This window comes from Carassius auratus, unplaced genomic scaffold, assembly GCF_003368295.1.
Source record: "Carassius auratus strain Wakin unplaced genomic scaffold, ASM336829v1 scaf_tig00036401, whole genome shotgun sequence".
Lineage (NCBI taxonomy): Eukaryota > Metazoa > Chordata > Actinopteri > Cypriniformes > Cyprinidae > Carassius > Carassius auratus.
In genome coordinates, this window is record NW_020526303.1 from 56,189 (window position 1) to 74,802 (window position 18,614).

General features: G+C 39.9%; 2 protein-coding genes across 2 annotated transcripts; one reads left to right on the forward strand and one right to left on the reverse strand.

The window, feature by feature from the left end:
- The first annotated feature begins 1,100 nt into the window (after nucleotides 1-1,100).
- On the forward strand, nucleotides 1,101-3,979 carry LOC113082505 (uncharacterized). The gene is made up of 3 exons (XM_026254138.1): nucleotides 1,101-2,047; nucleotides 2,643-2,676; nucleotides 2,846-3,979. The coding sequence occupies exons 1-3, from the start codon at nucleotides 1,799-1,801 to the stop codon at nucleotides 3,271-3,273; spliced, it is 711 nt and encodes a 236-aa protein (XP_026109923.1). The 5' UTR covers nucleotides 1,101-1,798; the 3' UTR covers nucleotides 3,274-3,979.
- An 8,037-nt stretch (nucleotides 3,980-12,016) lies between these two features.
- LOC113082506 (tumor necrosis factor ligand superfamily member 14-like) lies at nucleotides 12,017-16,826 on the reverse strand. Its single transcript, XM_026254139.1, has 6 exons — nucleotides 16,372-16,826; nucleotides 13,312-13,347; nucleotides 13,196-13,229; nucleotides 13,042-13,107; nucleotides 12,694-12,928; nucleotides 12,017-12,621 (listed from the first exon to the last, which is right to left on the reverse strand). The coding sequence occupies exons 1-6, from the start codon at nucleotides 16,561-16,563 to the stop codon at nucleotides 12,462-12,464; spliced, it is 723 nt and encodes a 240-aa protein (XP_026109924.1). The 5' UTR covers nucleotides 16,564-16,826; the 3' UTR covers nucleotides 12,017-12,461.
- Between the last annotated feature and the right edge of the window lie 1,788 nt (nucleotides 16,827-18,614).

Here is an 18,614-nt window from a genome sequence, read left to right on the forward strand (position 1 = left end):
TCTGTCAAGCAATGGATCCGAGGTTTGATTATTTATCGTTTCATGTCAAGGAAAAGTTCCATATTCACCATAGCACTGCTCTCTCAAAGCATTCAATGTCTTTTCTATATGCTGTAAAACTTCAATTAATATTAATAATATTTGTTTCAATCACTGAATGAAGCCTGCTATATTTGGGACAACAGTCGCGACCTTAAATTGCTTTCACAAAAATGTGTTTGTTCATTTAAACCATTATGCGCAGAGAACGTGAGGGTGAGAGCGTGAGGTCTGCAGTCTTGGCCATTAGTTGATTTCCTTGTTTTTGTGTAGGTAATACGTTGTCATATATGTTTAAACTTAAATAGACTATCTATACAAGTAGTTAAATCTCTTTGTATTATTTTGTACTGTTATTGACGTAATGCGCGTCATTGACAACATGCGCAACCAGATGTTCGAATAGTTCGAATATTCGTGTATTTTTTAGAGGGAATATTCGAACGTCATTTTTGAGCAATTTTGACAGGCCTACAAGCAAGGTCCTTTTTATTCCTGAAATATGTACTTGCGTGTGATACTTGTGTCATATAGCTCCAGTTGACTGCTCACTGCAGTCGTTCCTCCATGTTGAATGAGTGACTCCTGAGCAGGCTCCTGATTGGTTTACGGGCACGAGTTGATGCCAAAGTTCAAATTTTTCAACTCGGGCGGTTTCACGTCAAACGCTAAATGCACAAAAAGCACCATTCGCGCATAACGCACGTATCGCACCAGACGCTTCAAAACCTTAAAAAATAACACTTTAACTTTATTAAAAACAACATTCGTTCATCCATATAAAAAAAATCTCACTATCTGTGGTTCAACGATAAAAAGACCAAATATATTGGTGGTGAAGTAGTGGGCCTCGGCCGTGGGGGCAGGAGAGCGGCCAGAAGGAGTATTGAAGATACTGCACATTGTGCTTCAGCTCTTGGATTTTTTTCGAATCCTACCCATAATCTATTATTATATCGGTTGGAAATGACAGCTGATTAACAAGGGTGTAGAAGCACCTAATCCTGATTGTAAATCTAAAACTGACATTTCTAGATTTGCTCTAAGGCTGCGAGAGAAACCCGCTTCGAGCGATCACGGACTGCGAGAAAACACCGGCTCCAACACTCAAATAAATAACTTTCACTTAGCTCTCATGCTTATGATGTCAGACTTTTCTTAGAATCAGGTCCCAAACTAATACTTGAATGTCGAAATGCTAAACATCAATTACTTTATTAGAAATCAGTTACTATATTGAGCTCATTTCAGAGTTCTGTTGATGTGAATGAGTTTAGCATCTCTTGTATAATGTAGGCTACTTTAGGCCCTTGGCAGCTTCAGTCCGTGCTACGTTCTGTGAACAAAATCCAAATCTAATGTAAGTGTGCACACTAATATAACTTGTAGACACATGTCTGACTTTTACAAAAAAGAAAGCAACGGACTTTGTGAAGGAGGTGTTCTGGTATTGAGTGTCAGTGGGGGGACACATCAAATAACGAGCGGAATACAGAGCCAGTCACAGAAACTCACACTTCACTCTCCTCCCGCTTTCCATCTCCGTTTGCGCAAGAAACGGAAAGTCGATCGGTTTTTCTCTAAACGCCCCTCTCTCCGCGTCCGGGTCTCTATCTCTCTCTCTCTCTCCCCCCCTTGGGCGGAGGAGGAGGTGACAAGGGAAACCCGTTAGTTCCTCCTCTGTTGCGTCTATATAACCCTCTGATGTCTCCCCTCGAGCAGAGCTGCACCTGCCGTGGATGTATAGCGCTTTAATCACATGCCGTTCCTCGAGATGTCCGCGTCCGCAGATGTTGAGAGCCAGTCGCCCGCCGCGCGCTCTCGAGGCCGGTGTCTGGACACCTTCCTCACCGTGTCCGTGATCGCGCTCTTCATCCTGTTCGTGGGAGCGGGAGTGGGAGCGCTGTGCTTCGCCCAACACATCGAGAAAAAGATCGACGCGCGGCCGACGCGAGACTTAGACGGATCTGCTGACGCGTTGGTCGCGTCGACCGGAAACGCGTATAAGGTGAGTCGGCTGGATTTAAATTAATTTATACCATAATATTGTGACATGTGTGCCATGGCTTTACCACAATTGGAAGAGTTTAGTTATTCAAAATAGATTTAAATAAATTGCAAATACCATCAGATATTTACGTTTATCTGTATAGCGCATTTTGCATAAATTTAATATGATTAAGTAACGTTTATCAGTTGACAATAACAGTTGTTGATATAACGTTAGATAAAGGTTCCAATTAGAGCGACTCTTTGATTAAAGATTGTTTCTACCCAAATTTGGGTTATGGACTAACCCAACTTTTAGGTTAAAAATTGAATTTAAAAATGTAACAACAGCTCGGTTAGTCCATATTTTATCCAAAATTGGATTGAACAACTCAGCATTTTTTATAGAGTAACAACAATACAATTTTTTTTAAAGTGTCATTTTTTTTAAATTACATAAAGCAAACAGATTGATGCCAAAGGTGTTCAACAAAGCATTTTTTTTAAAGAAGAAAAAACTGCATCTGTGTTGTGGTGTTTAAACCAAGCAGCCAAAACACTGATCTGAAGAACATGTAGCTGATGTTTTCTTTCCTCTGTCTTCTTTTTTCTAGATGCAGAATTTTGTTTACCTGAGGGCCACTGAAAGTAAGTTTCACGCCATTATATTTCACATTTTGAACTTTAAGAATGCTAGAAAAAATCTTGGAGTCTCATACACAGTGAACTCGTATTGAACCCGGAAAAAACCTTAGCACATCGACTTCCTCTGTTAAAGTCCTGGGACTGAGCGTGTCTCTTTGTCTCCGCCCTGCAGGTGAACTCAAATCAGGTGTGATGGCGTGGGAAACTTTCGCTTATGGAAAGGGTCAAACCATTGGCTCTCTCTACAGCTATGACATAAAACAGAATGTGCTGAACATCAAGGGAAAAGGAAGCTACTTCCTGTACGTCCAGCTCAACTTTACTTGCACTGGACAATGTACATCTGGCAAGTTCACGGTCAGTTTTTACAATAAGCACAACAGCGAGGAGCTCAGCTGCACCGTCTCGCTGCCTGAGTGGAAGAAAGAAACGCCTCACAGTCAGACGTGTTGGCGAGTCGCAACCTTTCCAGAAAGTGAAAGCCGCCTCATGGCCAAATCACGGATTGAAGGCACACTAAACAACTGGAAACTGGTGATGAATGACTCTGGCTTTGGGATGTTTCTGGTGGACGGATTAGGAGCGCTGCTTCACACATGATCCGCAGAAGCCCGACCGAACTGCTTTGAGGCTGCTCGCGTCACTTCCTTCTACTCAGGACTTGTTTCTAATGCTCTAACAGACAGGACTCCACTAATGTCCACAGACTCTATTGGCTAATTTGGCAATGCCTTCAGCTACCAAAAAGAGTGTCTCTTTCACCTTTTAGCTACAATATTCAAATGCATTCTGCCAAATTTTGCAGATTTTACTCTACAACAAAAGCTCAGAAAATGCAACGACTTCTAGAGACTTTGACTGGGCTTGAACTTATAAGCAATGCTTCTTAAGCACTATTTATAATTTAAATGTATTTATATGTGTAACGTAAAATATTTGCAATATTTATATTTGTATTTTGTGTATACTGTACATAGTGTGTATATCCACATCTGTAGACATCACTACGTGTGCGAGGCGTCTGACCGAACCCTTTCCTTCACTGATTGCATGTACTGTATTATTCTACTGATGTTTAGGTGCATCACAGAAATGATGAGTGAACTTTGACCCGCACATCAACACTAGTGCCTCGGTTGGGTCTGTACCCTTCGCCGTATGTTCAAGAACTCAAAAAGCTGCATGTGTGAATGTACATGAACATCTCTTCATGTGTTGTGCGTCTGGTGTGAAGGAAAGCACTGTATGAATGCTAACAAACTCAGGAACTCTAGAGATGAATGTAATGATGATTGTGTGAAATGCTTTATTTTGTAAACGGAGGATATAATAAAAATGCAAAAAGTTCATTTTACATAACTGTGGGCTGTTTGTTGAGGTGAGATGATGCTGCCGCTCTTCGGTGTTACTTATGTTGCAGTTTTATTTGAGCATCACCGGATGTTTCTTCCTAAAATAAAACAGTAGAACAGACACAGATGACTCAGAAGCTGGCATCCGGTATTGGTTGCAAAATTAAAATAAATATGTGTGTGTCCCTGCAGCACAAAAGCAGTCATGAGTAGCACAGGTATATTTGCAGCAATGGCCAACAATACATTGCATGGGACAAAAATAGCAATTTTTTTCTTTCATGCCCAAAATCAGTAGGATATTAAGTAAAGATCATGTTCCATGAAGATATTTAGTACATTTCTTACTATAAATATATCAAAACTTAATTTTCAGTTAGTAACATGCATTGCCAAGAACTTCATTTGCACAACTTTAAAGATAATTTTCTCAATGTTTTGAATTTTTTTTCAGATTCCAGATGTTTTTTTAGTATTTTATAAGTAGCTTATTTATTCAGCTTTAAGATGATGTATAAATGGGTTTGACTACTTTTGGATCACATGGATTTCACGCGGGCCAAATGTGGGCCGGATCTGGGCCAGAATTGCTTGCTGTCTGGGATTCAGGTCATTTGATGAGAAATGTTGGAGATCCCATATAAGAAATTCTGGGATTCCAGCTAATTTAATTGGAACATGAGGACAGAAATCTTCATTTGACTGCGTTTGATGTCTGAGATGCTACTGAGATCTGATGTGTGACTTTCCTATGACTAGATCTGATCAGACCCTGTGGGAGGAAAGTTCTGCTCTAAATCCAGGCCACTTCGCTCACGTCACTTTCTGTCAGAGGCGACAGAACAGGTTTCAGTCCTCACCACATACTGACACATCCGCTCGACACACAAACAAACAAACAGCCCGAGTTTGCTTGAGACCACATATATGTTTTCAGCAGATAGTGTAGAAGTACAAAATGACTAAAGTTCCAGAGATGAAACAATGCATGTGTGTCAAGTTCTTCCAAATAAAACTTGCAGACACACTTCACGCTATGACATCATTGCTTTGTTTCTCTCTACCGGATGTAAAAGATTTGGGCATAGAGGACAGAGCATCCGGAAATGCCATTAGTCAGTGTGATATATATGACTGTAAGGCAGCAAAAGTGCAAGACTTCATGACACTGAATGTGCAGGAAAGGCTCCACCGAAGACATGCTCCACATGAGTCAAAACTGACTTTCCCAATCCACGCTCCTGATCTCGCTATCAGTGATTCGTCACTGCACACTGTTCCAAAGAGCAAAGAGTCTCTGCTTCTGATACAGCTATGATTTCTGTCTGATACCACTGATATCTTGTCCTGTTTCATCTGAAAAATGAGTGGTGAATGTAGAATGAGCTGTAAGTGACACTTCTCGTCAAGTGATTCTTCATAATGCTGACTGTTTGTAGTTGGTTTTTCTTTTCTAGTTAGTTAGGGTTGTGTTGTGGTTAGTTAAGAAATGTTTGCATCCTTTTAAAAAAAATAGTATTTTTCTCTGGCGCCTTCTTTTTAACGCCTCCAGGTAGCTGTTTCTGGAAACCCTAGAAGAACTGTTTGACAAATTCACATGACTCAAACAAGAATGAAATCGGACATGGGCCATCTCATAAATGTTGTTTCAAAGTGTTAAAATGCCTATACATCAGGCTGGACCAGTCTTGTGCAGTCTTTCTCCCATTGGGCTAATATAATTGAACCGTATTAGTACTAGATGACTACCATCTTTGCTCAAGTTCACTCTGCAGTCAACTTAGTAGGAAAATAGAGGAAAATAAATAAAACATTATTTGAGCTTGTTTTTCAATAATACATTTATAAAATGACCCATATTAAATCTGCCAGCTATCAGATCTGGCCCATCTCCAGCATCTCCAGTTTCTCTGGAAATTGTTACAAGGCAGGAGAAGATCTGCATGACTAAAGACGTTGAGAAAGAGCCCAACCGCACATCTACTGTAACCACGTCCAGTAGTCTTCCTGTCAGAAGGGCCACGCTTCTCATCAGGCGCACACTTTGAGGAGGATTTCACTCTTTTTCGGCACAGTTACTGAGACTCATGACACATAATAAACAGTGCATGCACACGTAACATGATGATTTAAGAGATGTTTCACTGGATGTTTAGGTGGAGCCAGTGAATGTTAGATGTCGAGACCAAGAGAAGATGAGCCAGCTGGATTGAAACACCAGAGATTCTGCTTCCAAACAAATCTGCTCCAGCAGACGTCCTTGTCCTGCTATGACCTGCTTCAGAAATTAAAAACAGCTGAAAAATGTTGATGCATATTTGAACAGATCTGCAGCTGAGTCTCAGTGGTTCTCTTCTGCCATCTGTTGATGGATGTGGACAAGTGAAGCATTGGCTTGGTATTTTCAGCTCAGGAAACCTGCTGCATCTTTGACTGTCTTCTCAACAGGACCGGGACCTGCACTCTTAAAAATAAACCCAGCTAAAACTTTTTAATGTTCTGGGAATGTTTTCAGCGGCATGTTCTATTTTAGTTCCCAGAATGTTCTGCTAAAAGTTAGGATAACATTCTCCAAAAACATTCTAAAAATGTCTATTGATAACATTGTTACAACATTATTCTCTAACATTCTAATAAAGCTTCCCATCACACTAGATGTGGACATGACATCGCTCAGAAGTCAAATGTTGGTTGAAAGTGAAAACCCAACCTCTGTTTGGTGTCAAACTCTAGCGTAAATAACTCCAGAAACAGTATTACCAACTTCACTTATTAAAAACAAGATTTATTTCTGTCATAAATGTAAAAAAGTTCTTATTGAGATTAACAGAGGTGTTGATGGTTTATTGAAAATAATAGTTTAGTTTGATGTCACCATTATGGTGATCAGTACTTAGGCAGTATGACTCTTTCAGTTACGGTTCATTTAACTGCTGTAATTATGTTTGTTACAGCAAAAACAGTGAGAGATAAATGTCATCAGATGAAGTTGGTTACTTGCTGATGTTACAAATGTTCAATTTGCAAAGCATTCTGGGTGCCATGTATGAGTTTTGTATGATGTACCCAGAATGCATTGCAGCATGAAGCACGTCACCATTGTTGAGATTCATACACTGAATCTTGATGTTTGTGTGCCAAAGAAAGGTTTTTTTTTTTCTTTAAACCCTTGAAATTATCTGCTTTAAATTCAGCAGGGTCTCAGGCTGTTGACCCATTGAGTCACTTTCATAAATATTATGCAACTGACACCTTTCATTAGATTGGGTGACCAAATCACATAGGTAATGAAATATTAATCATCAGCCAGCAACCAGCGTTATCTAACCTGATGTTCTCCTGTTGTTTTTGCCTGAACAAAGATTAGAGCAGTTAAAGAATGACTGTGACGAACCAAGTGTCAAATTGCACAACTAAAGCCAACACTTATCACCATTATGGTGACCTTAAAGCAAACTATTACTTTTAAACAGACATCCAAGTCTAACTCTGCTTAAATCTTTATTAGGATGTTAGGGGATAATGTTCTAATAATGTTATTAATAAACATATTTAGAATGTTTTTAGAGAACGTTATCGTATCTTTTGAGAGAACATTCTGGGAACAAAAATAAAACTACCCGCTAAAAACATTGTTAGAACAATCCATAGTAATGTTCTTAGAACATTTTTACAACAACAAAACAAAATTCTAGCTGGGTTAAGGTTCCTAAAGAACTTTGAAGGTGAAGATCATTTTAATCCTCTAAAGAACCCCTTTCCACTGTGAAGAAGCTTTTGTGGAACCGTAAAAGGTTTCCATGGATGGTAAAGGTTCTTTTGTGGAACCACTGATGCCAAAAAAAAAAAAAAACTATTTTTAAGAGTGTGCTCCAGATCTTTTAACCACTAGACCATCACTGTTTGTTTCACAGTGTTCAGTGATGAATCTTCAGTGTTTTCTCAGTGCAGACTCTCCAAAGCCTGTTCACAGCTGGTTTCAGTGAGAAGAACGTGCTGATGTTTAACATGCATGATCAGCCCAGCATCCCTCTGTTGTTAGGTCTGGGTAAAGGTTCTCTGATCATGGTCTTTAGTGGAACAGAGGCTGATACTTGGAAAGAAACGAGCGGCTCATTTTTCTTTCTTTCTCATGCCACTCGTTGCTCTCTCTCTTTCACTCTTTCTTTCTGAGTAATGGGAAGGAATTAGAAGAGAGAACGGCTGGTTGCATGTAAAGGCAGAAAGTTTCTGGAAACTTCCACCAAGATGCTAGAAAAGTGCTGAATCAGAAGCGCAGGCTCCACCGCCCCCGTCTCTCACTCTCAGTCTCTCGTTCTCTCACTCATGCTCAAAGCTTCCCACAGAACAACAGCAAACACTGTGACAGCCACAACACACAGATCCAAGAGATAGCTATCTCTCTGTCTATCTATCTATGTACCTATCTATCTATCTATCTATATGAATATCTGTCTATCTATCTACAAACCTGATTCCAAAAAAGTTGGGACACTGTACAAATTGTGAATAAAAACAATGCAATGATGTGGAAGTTTCACATTTCTATATTTTATTCCAAATACTACATAGATGACATATCAAATGTTTAAACTGAGAAAATTGATAATTTTAAGGGAAAAATAAGTGGATTTTAAATTTCATGGCATCAACACAAATCAAAAAAGTTTGGACAAGGCCATGTTTATCACTGTGTGCATCTCCTCTTCTTTTTATAACAGTCTGCAAATTTCTGGGGACTGAGGAGACAAGTGTCTCAAGTTTAGGAATAGGAATGTTGTCCCATTCTTGTCTAATACAGGCTTCTAGTTGCTCAACTGTCTTAGGTCTTCTTTGTCACATCTTCCTCTTTATGATGCACCAAATGTTTTCTATGGGAAAGATCCGGACCGCAGGCTGGCCATTTTAGTACCCGGATCCTTCTTCTACACAGCCATGATGTTGTAATTGATGCAGTATGTGGTCTGGGATTGTCATGATGGAAAATGCAAGGTCTTCCCTGAAAGAGACGATGTCTGTATGGGAGCATATTTTGTTCTGTAACTTGGATATATCTTTCAGCATTGATGGAGCTCATCTTTCCAGATGTGTAAGCTGCCCATGCCACACACACTCATGCAACCCCATACCATCAGAGATGCAGCTTCTGAACTGAGCAACGATAACAACTTGGGTTGTCCTTGTCCTTGTCCTCTTTATTCCGAATCACATGGCGTCTCAGTTTTTCATAAAGAACTTCAAATTTTGATTAGTCTGACCACAGAACAGTTTTCCACTTTACCACAGTGCATTTTAAATGAGCCTTGGCCCAGAGAAAATGCCTGCGCTTCTGGATCATGTTTAGATATGGCTTCTTTTTTGACCTATAGAGTTTTAGTCGGCAACAGTGAATGGCACGGTGGATTGTGTTCACCGACAATGTTTTCTGGAAGTATTCCTGAGCCCATGCTGTGATTCTCATTACAGTAGCGTTTCTGTATGTGATGCAGTGCTGTCTAAGAGCTGAAGATCACGGGCATCCAGTATGGTTTTCAGGCCTTGATCCTTACACACAGAGATTGTTCCAGATTCTCTGAATCTTTGGATGATATTATGCACTGTAGATGATGATAACTTCAACTATTTTTCCTCTGAGAAACTCCTTTCTGGTATTGCGCCAGTATTTTTTGCCGCAGCATTGGGGGAATTGGTGATCCTCTGCCCATCTTGACTTCTGATTAGGTCAACTTATTAGGTCAATTGCCAATTTAATTTATATATCTGTCTGTCTGTCTGTCTGTTTATCTATCTATCTATCTATCTATCTATCTTTAAATGACATGCATGGCTGTTGGAGGAAGTGACATCAGACTCAGAGTTCTTCTTCCTGTCATGCTCAGGTGTAGTGTGAGCAGCTGTGGAAGGAAACCACCAGGTGTATCAAATGCCATGTCACCAAGACTGCACAGTGTGCTAATGAGTGTACGAGAGCATCTAGTGTGTAGGCGTCTAGACCTTACACTCCTTCTATAGCCACATTCAGTCCAGGAGCCCTCAAATAGTTAACTCCTGCTCTCAAGGGACTTTCTGTTGGCACTTATGTTTGAGATTTCTGCACATGATAAGACACAGAAAGAAACATAATCTCGACGTAGATCATTGTCTTCCAAATGCTTGAGTGAACTGAAGCCCTGAGATCTAGTTGAAGAAAATCCTGCGAGATCGAGTAATGCTCACACATATTAAGACGTCTCATATTGTAATTCAAGGTTCGTATCGATATGTTTGTAAACGTGAAGTGGAAGTCCCTACGGTAGTGAAACCCTGCAAGTGTTTGTCCAGCACCTTCAAGCTGAAGTGTGCACTTTATACACACTAAGGCACTTTTCTCACTTCTCTTTTTGCTACATTCTTGTGACTGAGCTGACGTCAAAAGGAGAAACTCGTGTTAAATTGTTTCTTTTCTCCTGGTAAAGCATCTAGTATAATGACGCAAGTTTTACAGGACACCACAAATGGCATCTTGAAAAACATTTTTTTTTTCAAAGTTGTAAATAAAAAATGAATATATCATGATCCCCTTTATATATTCCATTTAACTATATTTATTTCACTATTATTATTATTATTATTATTATTATCTATATAGCTTGCGTCTAGTATGTGTATTCAGTATTGTGTCTTGTATTGTGAAGCATTTTTGTCAACATCAGTTTTTTTGTGCTTTATAAATAAAATGTGTTGATTGAGTACATTGTACAAGAGAATGCTATTTGCATCTTTCTACATCAAACATTTGTGTTTAATTCGATGTGTTACCATGCCTTTGTAATTATTTGTGAAACATACTAGGCAATTTTTTTCAGTGTGCAAATATAACATCTCACCCAGAATGCATGTGTTTCTGACAGATATTAATAACTGAACGATCATCTTCAGCAGTTTCAGCAGTTTAGCAGTTGTGTCAATTGCAATGCAAATCAACTCGTCAGATTGATGCATGTGCACTTAGTTTCTTGTGCAAATTGTAGACAGGTGGATTTACTCTTTTGCATGAGCAGTTTGCTTAAATGAATTAGAAATTCACATTTGGTGTGAACAGGAAATGTATTATTTTATGGAGGAAAATTAGCCAAAGCTATTGAGAAACTCAGTTCTTTTGTAATACCAGTATCTGCCAGTGGGGGCGAATGGACCCTCACACACCAGCCAAACAAGACCCCCCCAATCTGACCTGTGGGTCACAGAGTAACATCAGCTTGACTCACAAATGTGGGCAGAATACATTAGCAGGGATTTTCTACTCTCTATCTGAACGCGGAAAGAAAATCGAAAAGAAACTACACAGCCATTCGTTTGTGGGCGCCTGCAGGTTTTTTTGGAAACTTCCGTTGTGAATGCAGAAATGCGCTGAGTCAGGAAAAAACAACCGCTGCCCCCCCTCCAAAAAACCCGTTTGTTCCTGTGCTCGGTCTTATTCCAGCGCGCACCGCCACATCCTGCCTGTCCCCACACATCTCCTGCTTATCTGTGCTTCCCTCCATCTCTCTGTCTCTATCTGTGAAGCACACTGAGGCTGAACCGAGAGATGGAAGAGAGGAAGATACCCGTCGTTGAGCAAGACTCTTGTGACTCGCAAGAGAAGACTCTGACAATGCAATATTTTATTATTATGATTTACATTTAATCAATATGACATTACAGTATGCACTTTTATAAATAACAACAAATAATGTCACACCCCCACTCCTCGCCAGAAGCTGAACGCACAGCTGAACGTTTGATCGATTCAAGTGCACGTTGAACGCACTTAAAGGAGGAGTTCAGCCATACATTTAAACTTAACATTACAGTGAATGAGAACCAAACAGCTGATAAAAACATCACAATAATCCACAGCACTCCAGTCCATCAGTTCACATCTGGAGAAGACAAAAGATGAAACACATCCAAATATGAAAATATGAGTCCGTAATTCATAATAACACTTCTGCCAAAAGTGTTCTGGTCTGAATCAGGAGAGAAATCTGCACAGATCCAGCAGCGTTTAAACAGCTCTAAACTAATACGTGTCTGGATGTTGATGTGAGAGACAACAGGAGAAGCACTTTTTCACCGGAGGAAGTGTTATTATGTATTATACACTGGAGAGCCTATGGTTTATAATCATACATATATATTCATCTTATAATAGATAAAATATGGATAACAAAAATTGTCTGAAACATGTTTTCTTAAATAAGAATAAGAATAAAAATAAAACATGATTACATGATTAAAGGAGAAATAGCATTTGATCTGTCGGTCAGAATTCAAATATATTTTATTCACCTGAGAAGTCAAAAAAATAAAAAAGCACAATTCTAATATTGCAAAGATTGATCAAACATGTAAAATATACTCTATAAACTGGAATGAGAACCCGTGTGTGATTTTCTCACAGCAGTATGTCAGTAATTAGACCATGAAGGCCCCAAAGAAGTTCTCGTAGACTTCTCCATACACCAGCGAGCTGTTATTGACCTTCACGAACACACTGTCTCCTTCAAACAGCTGGAAGACGCCTCCCAGGTAGCTGTTGCCCCTCCACTGGGATTTACTGGGCACGCAGATGAACCTACAGAAGAGACACGATGAGCTTTACTCTTGCGGCTGTGGTCTGAGGAGATCTGTGTGTGCTGTGGAGTACCTGGAGCTCTGCATCAGCTCGATGGCCTTGGAGCTGTACCTCTCTGTCCACTGCATCACCTGGTGCTTGAAGAAGCTGCAGTTCTCCATGTGAGAGATCTTGGAGAAGATGTAATAGTAGCCGTCCTGCTGGACGTACAGGCTGTTGTTCTTGTACTGCAGACCCCTCATGAAGACGGGGAAGCTGTCGGCCCTCCAGTGCAGGACGCCGTTCCCACCGGACACGGGCGAGGCGACTACACACACACACACGTCATGCAGGAACCACTTTTAAATCTACTTTTAGAAATATAATGGCTGATGCATATGAAGAAAAATACTCGGCTGTGTGTGGAAGGTGTTTACGTACTTTGCAGAAATGCTGCAGGTTTGCTCTCAGCTTTGGGAGGCTTTGCAGGCAAGACCTCATTAAAATCTGTTGAGAAAACAAGCCGAATGAACACTGAACACATTGTGAAGAGCAGCACTTCAGTGACGGTGTGTGTGTGTGTGTGTTTACCAACCATGAGAGCTTCTGGGAAACGAGGACTTCTCTCCCTGCGGATAAATATTTACAGCAGCGTTAATACGATAGACAAACACACGTTCATGTACGCACTTGTGTAAAAAATATACTCACTTTACTATATTCCAGTATCTGGACATCTGATGTTGGCTAGAAAGAGAAAAGAAAGAAAATATTTGATGTTTTTCACATATTTTTCCTATAGCGTCTTGGCATTTCAGATGGGAATATATAAAGTAAATAGAGGCCTGTTCACAGCCGTTTGAACGAATGGCTTTTAATGCATTCAGACTGACGCAAATATTTGTGTGTCATCAGTGCATCTGATCTTCAAGTGTGCTAATCTCTTCTCAGTCGCACCGCTAAATAAAATCAGCCAATGCCGAAGGCAAGGCTGTTCAATACTGAAATGTTTGGAATCGAGTCTTGAATTGAGAATCGATTCCCATTGTTGTTTTCAACTCTTTTTTTGATTCTTGTTTTTAAGATTGAAGGAACCTTTCCCCAGATGCACCACTGATCTGTGCTCAAGACATTTTCTTTCAGAATTATCATTGGCTGGAAGAAAAGTAAAAAAAACTGCATTTTATTAAAGTTGCGTGCAGAGCTTAAAATTGTGAACAACATAAGCCAGCTCTACTGTAATAAATAACCTCTCAATTTTTTTTTTTAAACTAGTTCATTAGAAATATCTATCCGAAAGAACCTTTTCGTGGAAACGAATCAGTCTTCTTAACACTTTTAGTGAACATTTGTTGAATTAATGAGTGCTTCTTGATGGGACTGATTCCAATCTGTGGAAGAGAGTCTCGATTCCCAACGCCTCAGAATTCAATCTTTTTGGAATCAGAGTTTTATAAACATCGTAACGAATGAATGAACGGCTGTTTGGAAACATGCAAATGATGTTGAACATCCTGCGTGTCAGAAAAGGAACATCAAGTCCAACTTCGGTTAAATTCTGTATCTACAGTGTGGGTGATGCTAATTTTGTCACCGTTTGTAACCACTCACATTTGTAACGACGCATACTTCGCACACACAGATCACACATGTGCACTGAATTTGCTTTGCACTAATCATTTGTTCCACGAGGTGGCAGCACTGGAAGAAAGCGAAACGCAAGAGACGGAAAACCAACAACAAAGAGACGCCTGTGTTCATGTGTGCTATCAAATGGATTATACTTTGAAAAGCAATGCATTTGAGTGTTGCTAGTGTACGTGTATAAATTACTTAGTGCTTTACATAGTGGTTTATGTCCTGGAGTAGAGGGCTGTTCAATACCAACATTTTTGGGATCGAGTCCGATTCTGATTCCTGGTTCCCGATTCAGTGAGATTTGATTCCAAGAATTGATTCCCCACTGTTGTTTTCAATTCTTTTATTAAAAGCCTCCCAGTCCTATAAGATCAGTAAGGATGTATGGAAAGTAATAGTCCTCCAGTTCATGCACTTAAGTCTTTTCCAGGACCGTAACACACTGTAATTAGTTTTGATGGAGGATATTACGCTCTTTACCAGAATGAACACCAACTGATTTCAGTACATGGAGCTGAAACCTGTATTTCCAATGCCCTTTACTGCGTGTTATGACTGTATAAGGTTGGTGTTTTTTTTTTTTTGGGTTTTGAAAATGTCACAGTGGCTTATGTGTCTGACCTGGGTGTGAGTGTGCAAACCCTTATATATGTTTACAGGAAATCTACACAGTGATCCAAAACCATCAGCAATAATCTGTGGGGGTTGTGCAACCTAGCGGTTAGCAATCAGGGCTAGTTACCCAATGATTCAAACCCTCAGCACTTGGAAAACCTCAGGGCTACTGGTGAACTAGACCTGCCACTGACCAAAAGATGGGTTATCCAGTCATTACTGACTCTAGAACAGCAGAGGAGTGCCTTATTTAACAGAAGACGCTGATTCCTCTGATCAGGGGTCAAAGAAGACAACGCAGAGTGAGATTATGAGACGTTTGGCAGCACCCAAACAGAGAAAGATGGGAGCATTCCCTGCAGTGTAAGAGGAAGTGATGTCTGCAGTCATTGCACACGCGTGTTTCATGAGCTCTTGTATTATCTGAGACACACTCTATGATCACAGAAAAGATTAGAAGCACTGTGAAGTACACGCGTCCCTTCAGACCAGATCAGTCAGCAGCACGAGAGCATCTCCATCTTCAGTCCGAGTGCCGTCATCAGGGATCTCTGTGCTCTTCTGGAGCTCGTGTACACACTCAGGACTCTAGATGTTGAAGGAGACTTCATGTCATGTGTTCATCTCCGTTTTAAGGGTCACACTTGTGATCCTCGGGGCTCAAAACTGGTCAAAGATTACTGACACTAATGTTGTTCCACGTGTTTCTTTCTTCACACTCACACACTCTCTCACACACACACTCACTCACACACACACACACGCACACACACACATACACACTCACACACACACACACACACACACACACACACACACACACACACACACACACACACACACATACACATGTTTGTTTTTGTGTAAAGTGTGTTCATCCCATAGGCGTAATGGTTTTTATACTGTACAAACTGTATATTCTATGTCCCTACACCTAACCCTAACCCTCACAGGAAACACACTCTCACACACACACACACACACACACACACACACACACACATATATATGTTCTAACTGAGACTTGTTATAGTCCTTGCATATCATTGCTCTTTTGTTGACCTGACTGCTTCTATTGTCCTCGTCTGTAAGTACTGTAGCTTTGGATAAAAGTGTCTGCTAAATGACTAAATGTAAATGAATGCACTTTATTTTATTCAATAACATTGCTTCATTAATATTCTGTATTTTGAAGGAATTTAATGGTCCTATATACTTTTCTCTGATAATTGTTGTATAGACACGTAAAGCTGTGTTTAGATTTTAATTTAAATTATTGTCAGATGTACTTTTATGAAGTTTTGCATTTGGATATATTTGGGCATAATTGAAGACTGGCAGATTTTCTGTTTTCTAACCAGGTTTGCATCCTTTCTTGTTTTAGTTTTTCCGTATGTGTGCATGTGCAAAAGTGCAAACATTTAGCAAATGAAAAGCAGAGTATTTTGCTCTAACATGAGTGTTAACTGAGCAGACGTACAGTAGTAACTGATGAGGAGCACGTGCACGAGGACTCACCGTAGACCTGCTGTACAGATGCCAGATGAAGCCAGCCTCGATGAAGACCCCCAGCAGAGCCACGGCCAGCAGCAGGTAGATGATGAAGAGCGCCGGGCCGTCCCTCCTCACAGACACCGGGGGCGCGAGCGCCTGGCTGTCCACCACAAACACCTTCATGTCTTTATTCACACTCTCAGCTGTGTCCACCATGATGCTGCTCCTGTACGACTGACCTCACAGCTTCAGACGCCAAACCTGCCTTCACTGCAGTGTGTGGGAGTCCATCCTCACCGCTAGCACATCATCTGAGCTGCTAAGAGAGACCTGACATCCTCTGACCCTGAGCCTCACTGAGACACAGACACAGACACAGAGAGAGAGAGATGACCGCCCACTGCTGAGAGAGGAAGGGTGTGTGTCTCAGAGACAGAGCGAGAGAGAGAGAGACAAAGAGAGAGAGAGAGAGAGGGAGGGAGGGAGAGAGACAAACACACACACACACTGAGAGAGAGAGAGAGAGAGACAGAGAGAGAGACACACACACGCACACACACACTGAGAGAGAGAGAGAGAGAGACAGAGAGAGAGACACACACACGCACACACACACGGAGAGAGAGAGAGAGAACTAGGGAGGGGTTCAAGAAACTAAAATAAGGAAGTTTCGGCTGTAAGATGATATATATCTGTCACTACATATTTACATCTGTCTTCTGAAACCTTTTGTTTGGTTCTTTTGTTCTTTATGTCATTGTTATTAAAAAGTGACAATATCTTTCTTACTGCATACAAAGTAACTTTTTATTATTGTTACTTATAAAGTAATATTATCCTACTTAACACATAAAATGTAACTGTTTATTATTAAGATATTACTGCTTAAAACAATACTGTGTAATCTCATAGAAAGGGACTTAAAGTAACAATGTTGTGCTGTCATGAAAAATAGCTTTTTATTACTTAAAATGTAGCAGTCATACTTGTTGACTAACAAAAAAAAATTGTAGTTGTTTAAATTAACAATATTTTGTTATATGAATAGAAAAGTAACTTTTTATAAAAATAATATCCTACTTGCACTTTAAAAAGTGACTTTTATTATGTTGCTGAAAAGTAGCAATATCCAATTAAATAAAAACTAACGTTTTTATAATTATTAAAGTAACAATGTTGTGCTTATTCCATAAAAAGTAACTTTTTTTACATCATAATATCCAACTTATTATAAAAAAGTCACTTTTTTTCTTTTTTCTTAATGTAACAATATTGTTCTAATATTCTAAAAATTTAACTTTTAGAATTATTGTTAATTAAAGTAACAAAATCCCAATTATTGAATAAAAGTATCCCTAAGAATATTAGGTTCCTAAAGTAACAATATTGTGCTAATTTCATAAAAAGTAACTTAAATTGTAACAATGTTCTACTTAAAAAAATGTTACATAACTGTTACTTTACATGAAAAGTAACAATGTCTTAGTTATAATATCAAATGACAGCTAGTAAAGTATGAAAGGGGAAGTAACTGATGTTATGTAATTTCATTTCTGTAAATGTGTGATGAAATGTTAAACAGGTTTGTTTGAAGTTTCCTCACTGCAGTCCTGAAATCCTGTTACGTTTGTGTTAGTGTGCGTGCAGACGATGCATCAAGAACTGCACAAATATATAGTCATCCGGAAAAAGCATCTAACAAGAGAGGTGACCACAGGTGCTCTCGCTTATCTGATGACCTAGAGACTAGTGCATTCATGCACCTATATAAACCCACGCACACACACACACACACACAGGTCTGTGATCTGCAGTGAGGCAGGAAGCCGTCGGCGTCTCTCATGATGCGCGTCTGCACTGACCGTGAATCATCTCTGCACACACACTCTCACACACCTGCACTCATGAAAGCGGACCAGCGTCTGATCTCTGCTCAGCTCTGAATCTGTATTTTCACTCGCTCTGTGTGTGTTCAGAGTTCACCAGCTCAGTTTAGTGTTTTCAATCACATTTCCCAGGGTTTTCTCCCCTCCCTCACAGCGACGCCTGTACTGTACACTGTACACCTGCACTTATTTGTTTTTGTGTACCGGTAGTTTCATTTGCAGTTGAAGCTTTTATGTGTGTGATGTAGAATACTCTTTAGGTTTTTTTTTTCAACTGCTTACAAATCTAAGAATTGCACACACAAAATGAAAATCTCTTGCAAAATGAAGCACATCTCAATAGCAAACAGTTGCAAACACCTTTGATTTTAGTGTCGTACA

Coding starts and splice junctions, on each gene's coding strand:
- LOC113082505 (XM_026254138.1), top strand. CDS start 1,799: ATGCCGTTCCTCGAGATGTCCGCGTCCGCAGATGTTGAGAGCCAGTCG. Junction 2,048..2,642: donor CGACCGGAAACGCGTATAAG/GTGAGTCGGCTG, acceptor TCTTTTTTCTAG/ATGCAGAATTTTGTTTACCT. Junction 2,677..2,845: donor TTACCTGAGGGCCACTGAAA/GTAAGTTTCACG, acceptor TCCGCCCTGCAG/GTGAACTCAAATCAGGTGTG.
- LOC113082506 (XM_026254139.1), bottom strand. CDS start 16,563: ATGGTGGACACAGCTGAGAGTGTGAATAAAGACATGAAGGTGTTTGTG. Junction 13,230..13,311: donor AGATACTGGAATATAGTAAA/GTGAGTATATTT, acceptor ATTTATCCGCAG/GGAGAGAAGTCCTCGTTTCC. Junction 13,108..13,195: donor GTTTCCCAGAAGCTCTCATG/GTTGGTAAACAC, acceptor TTTTCTCAACAG/ATTTTAATGAGGTCTTGCCT.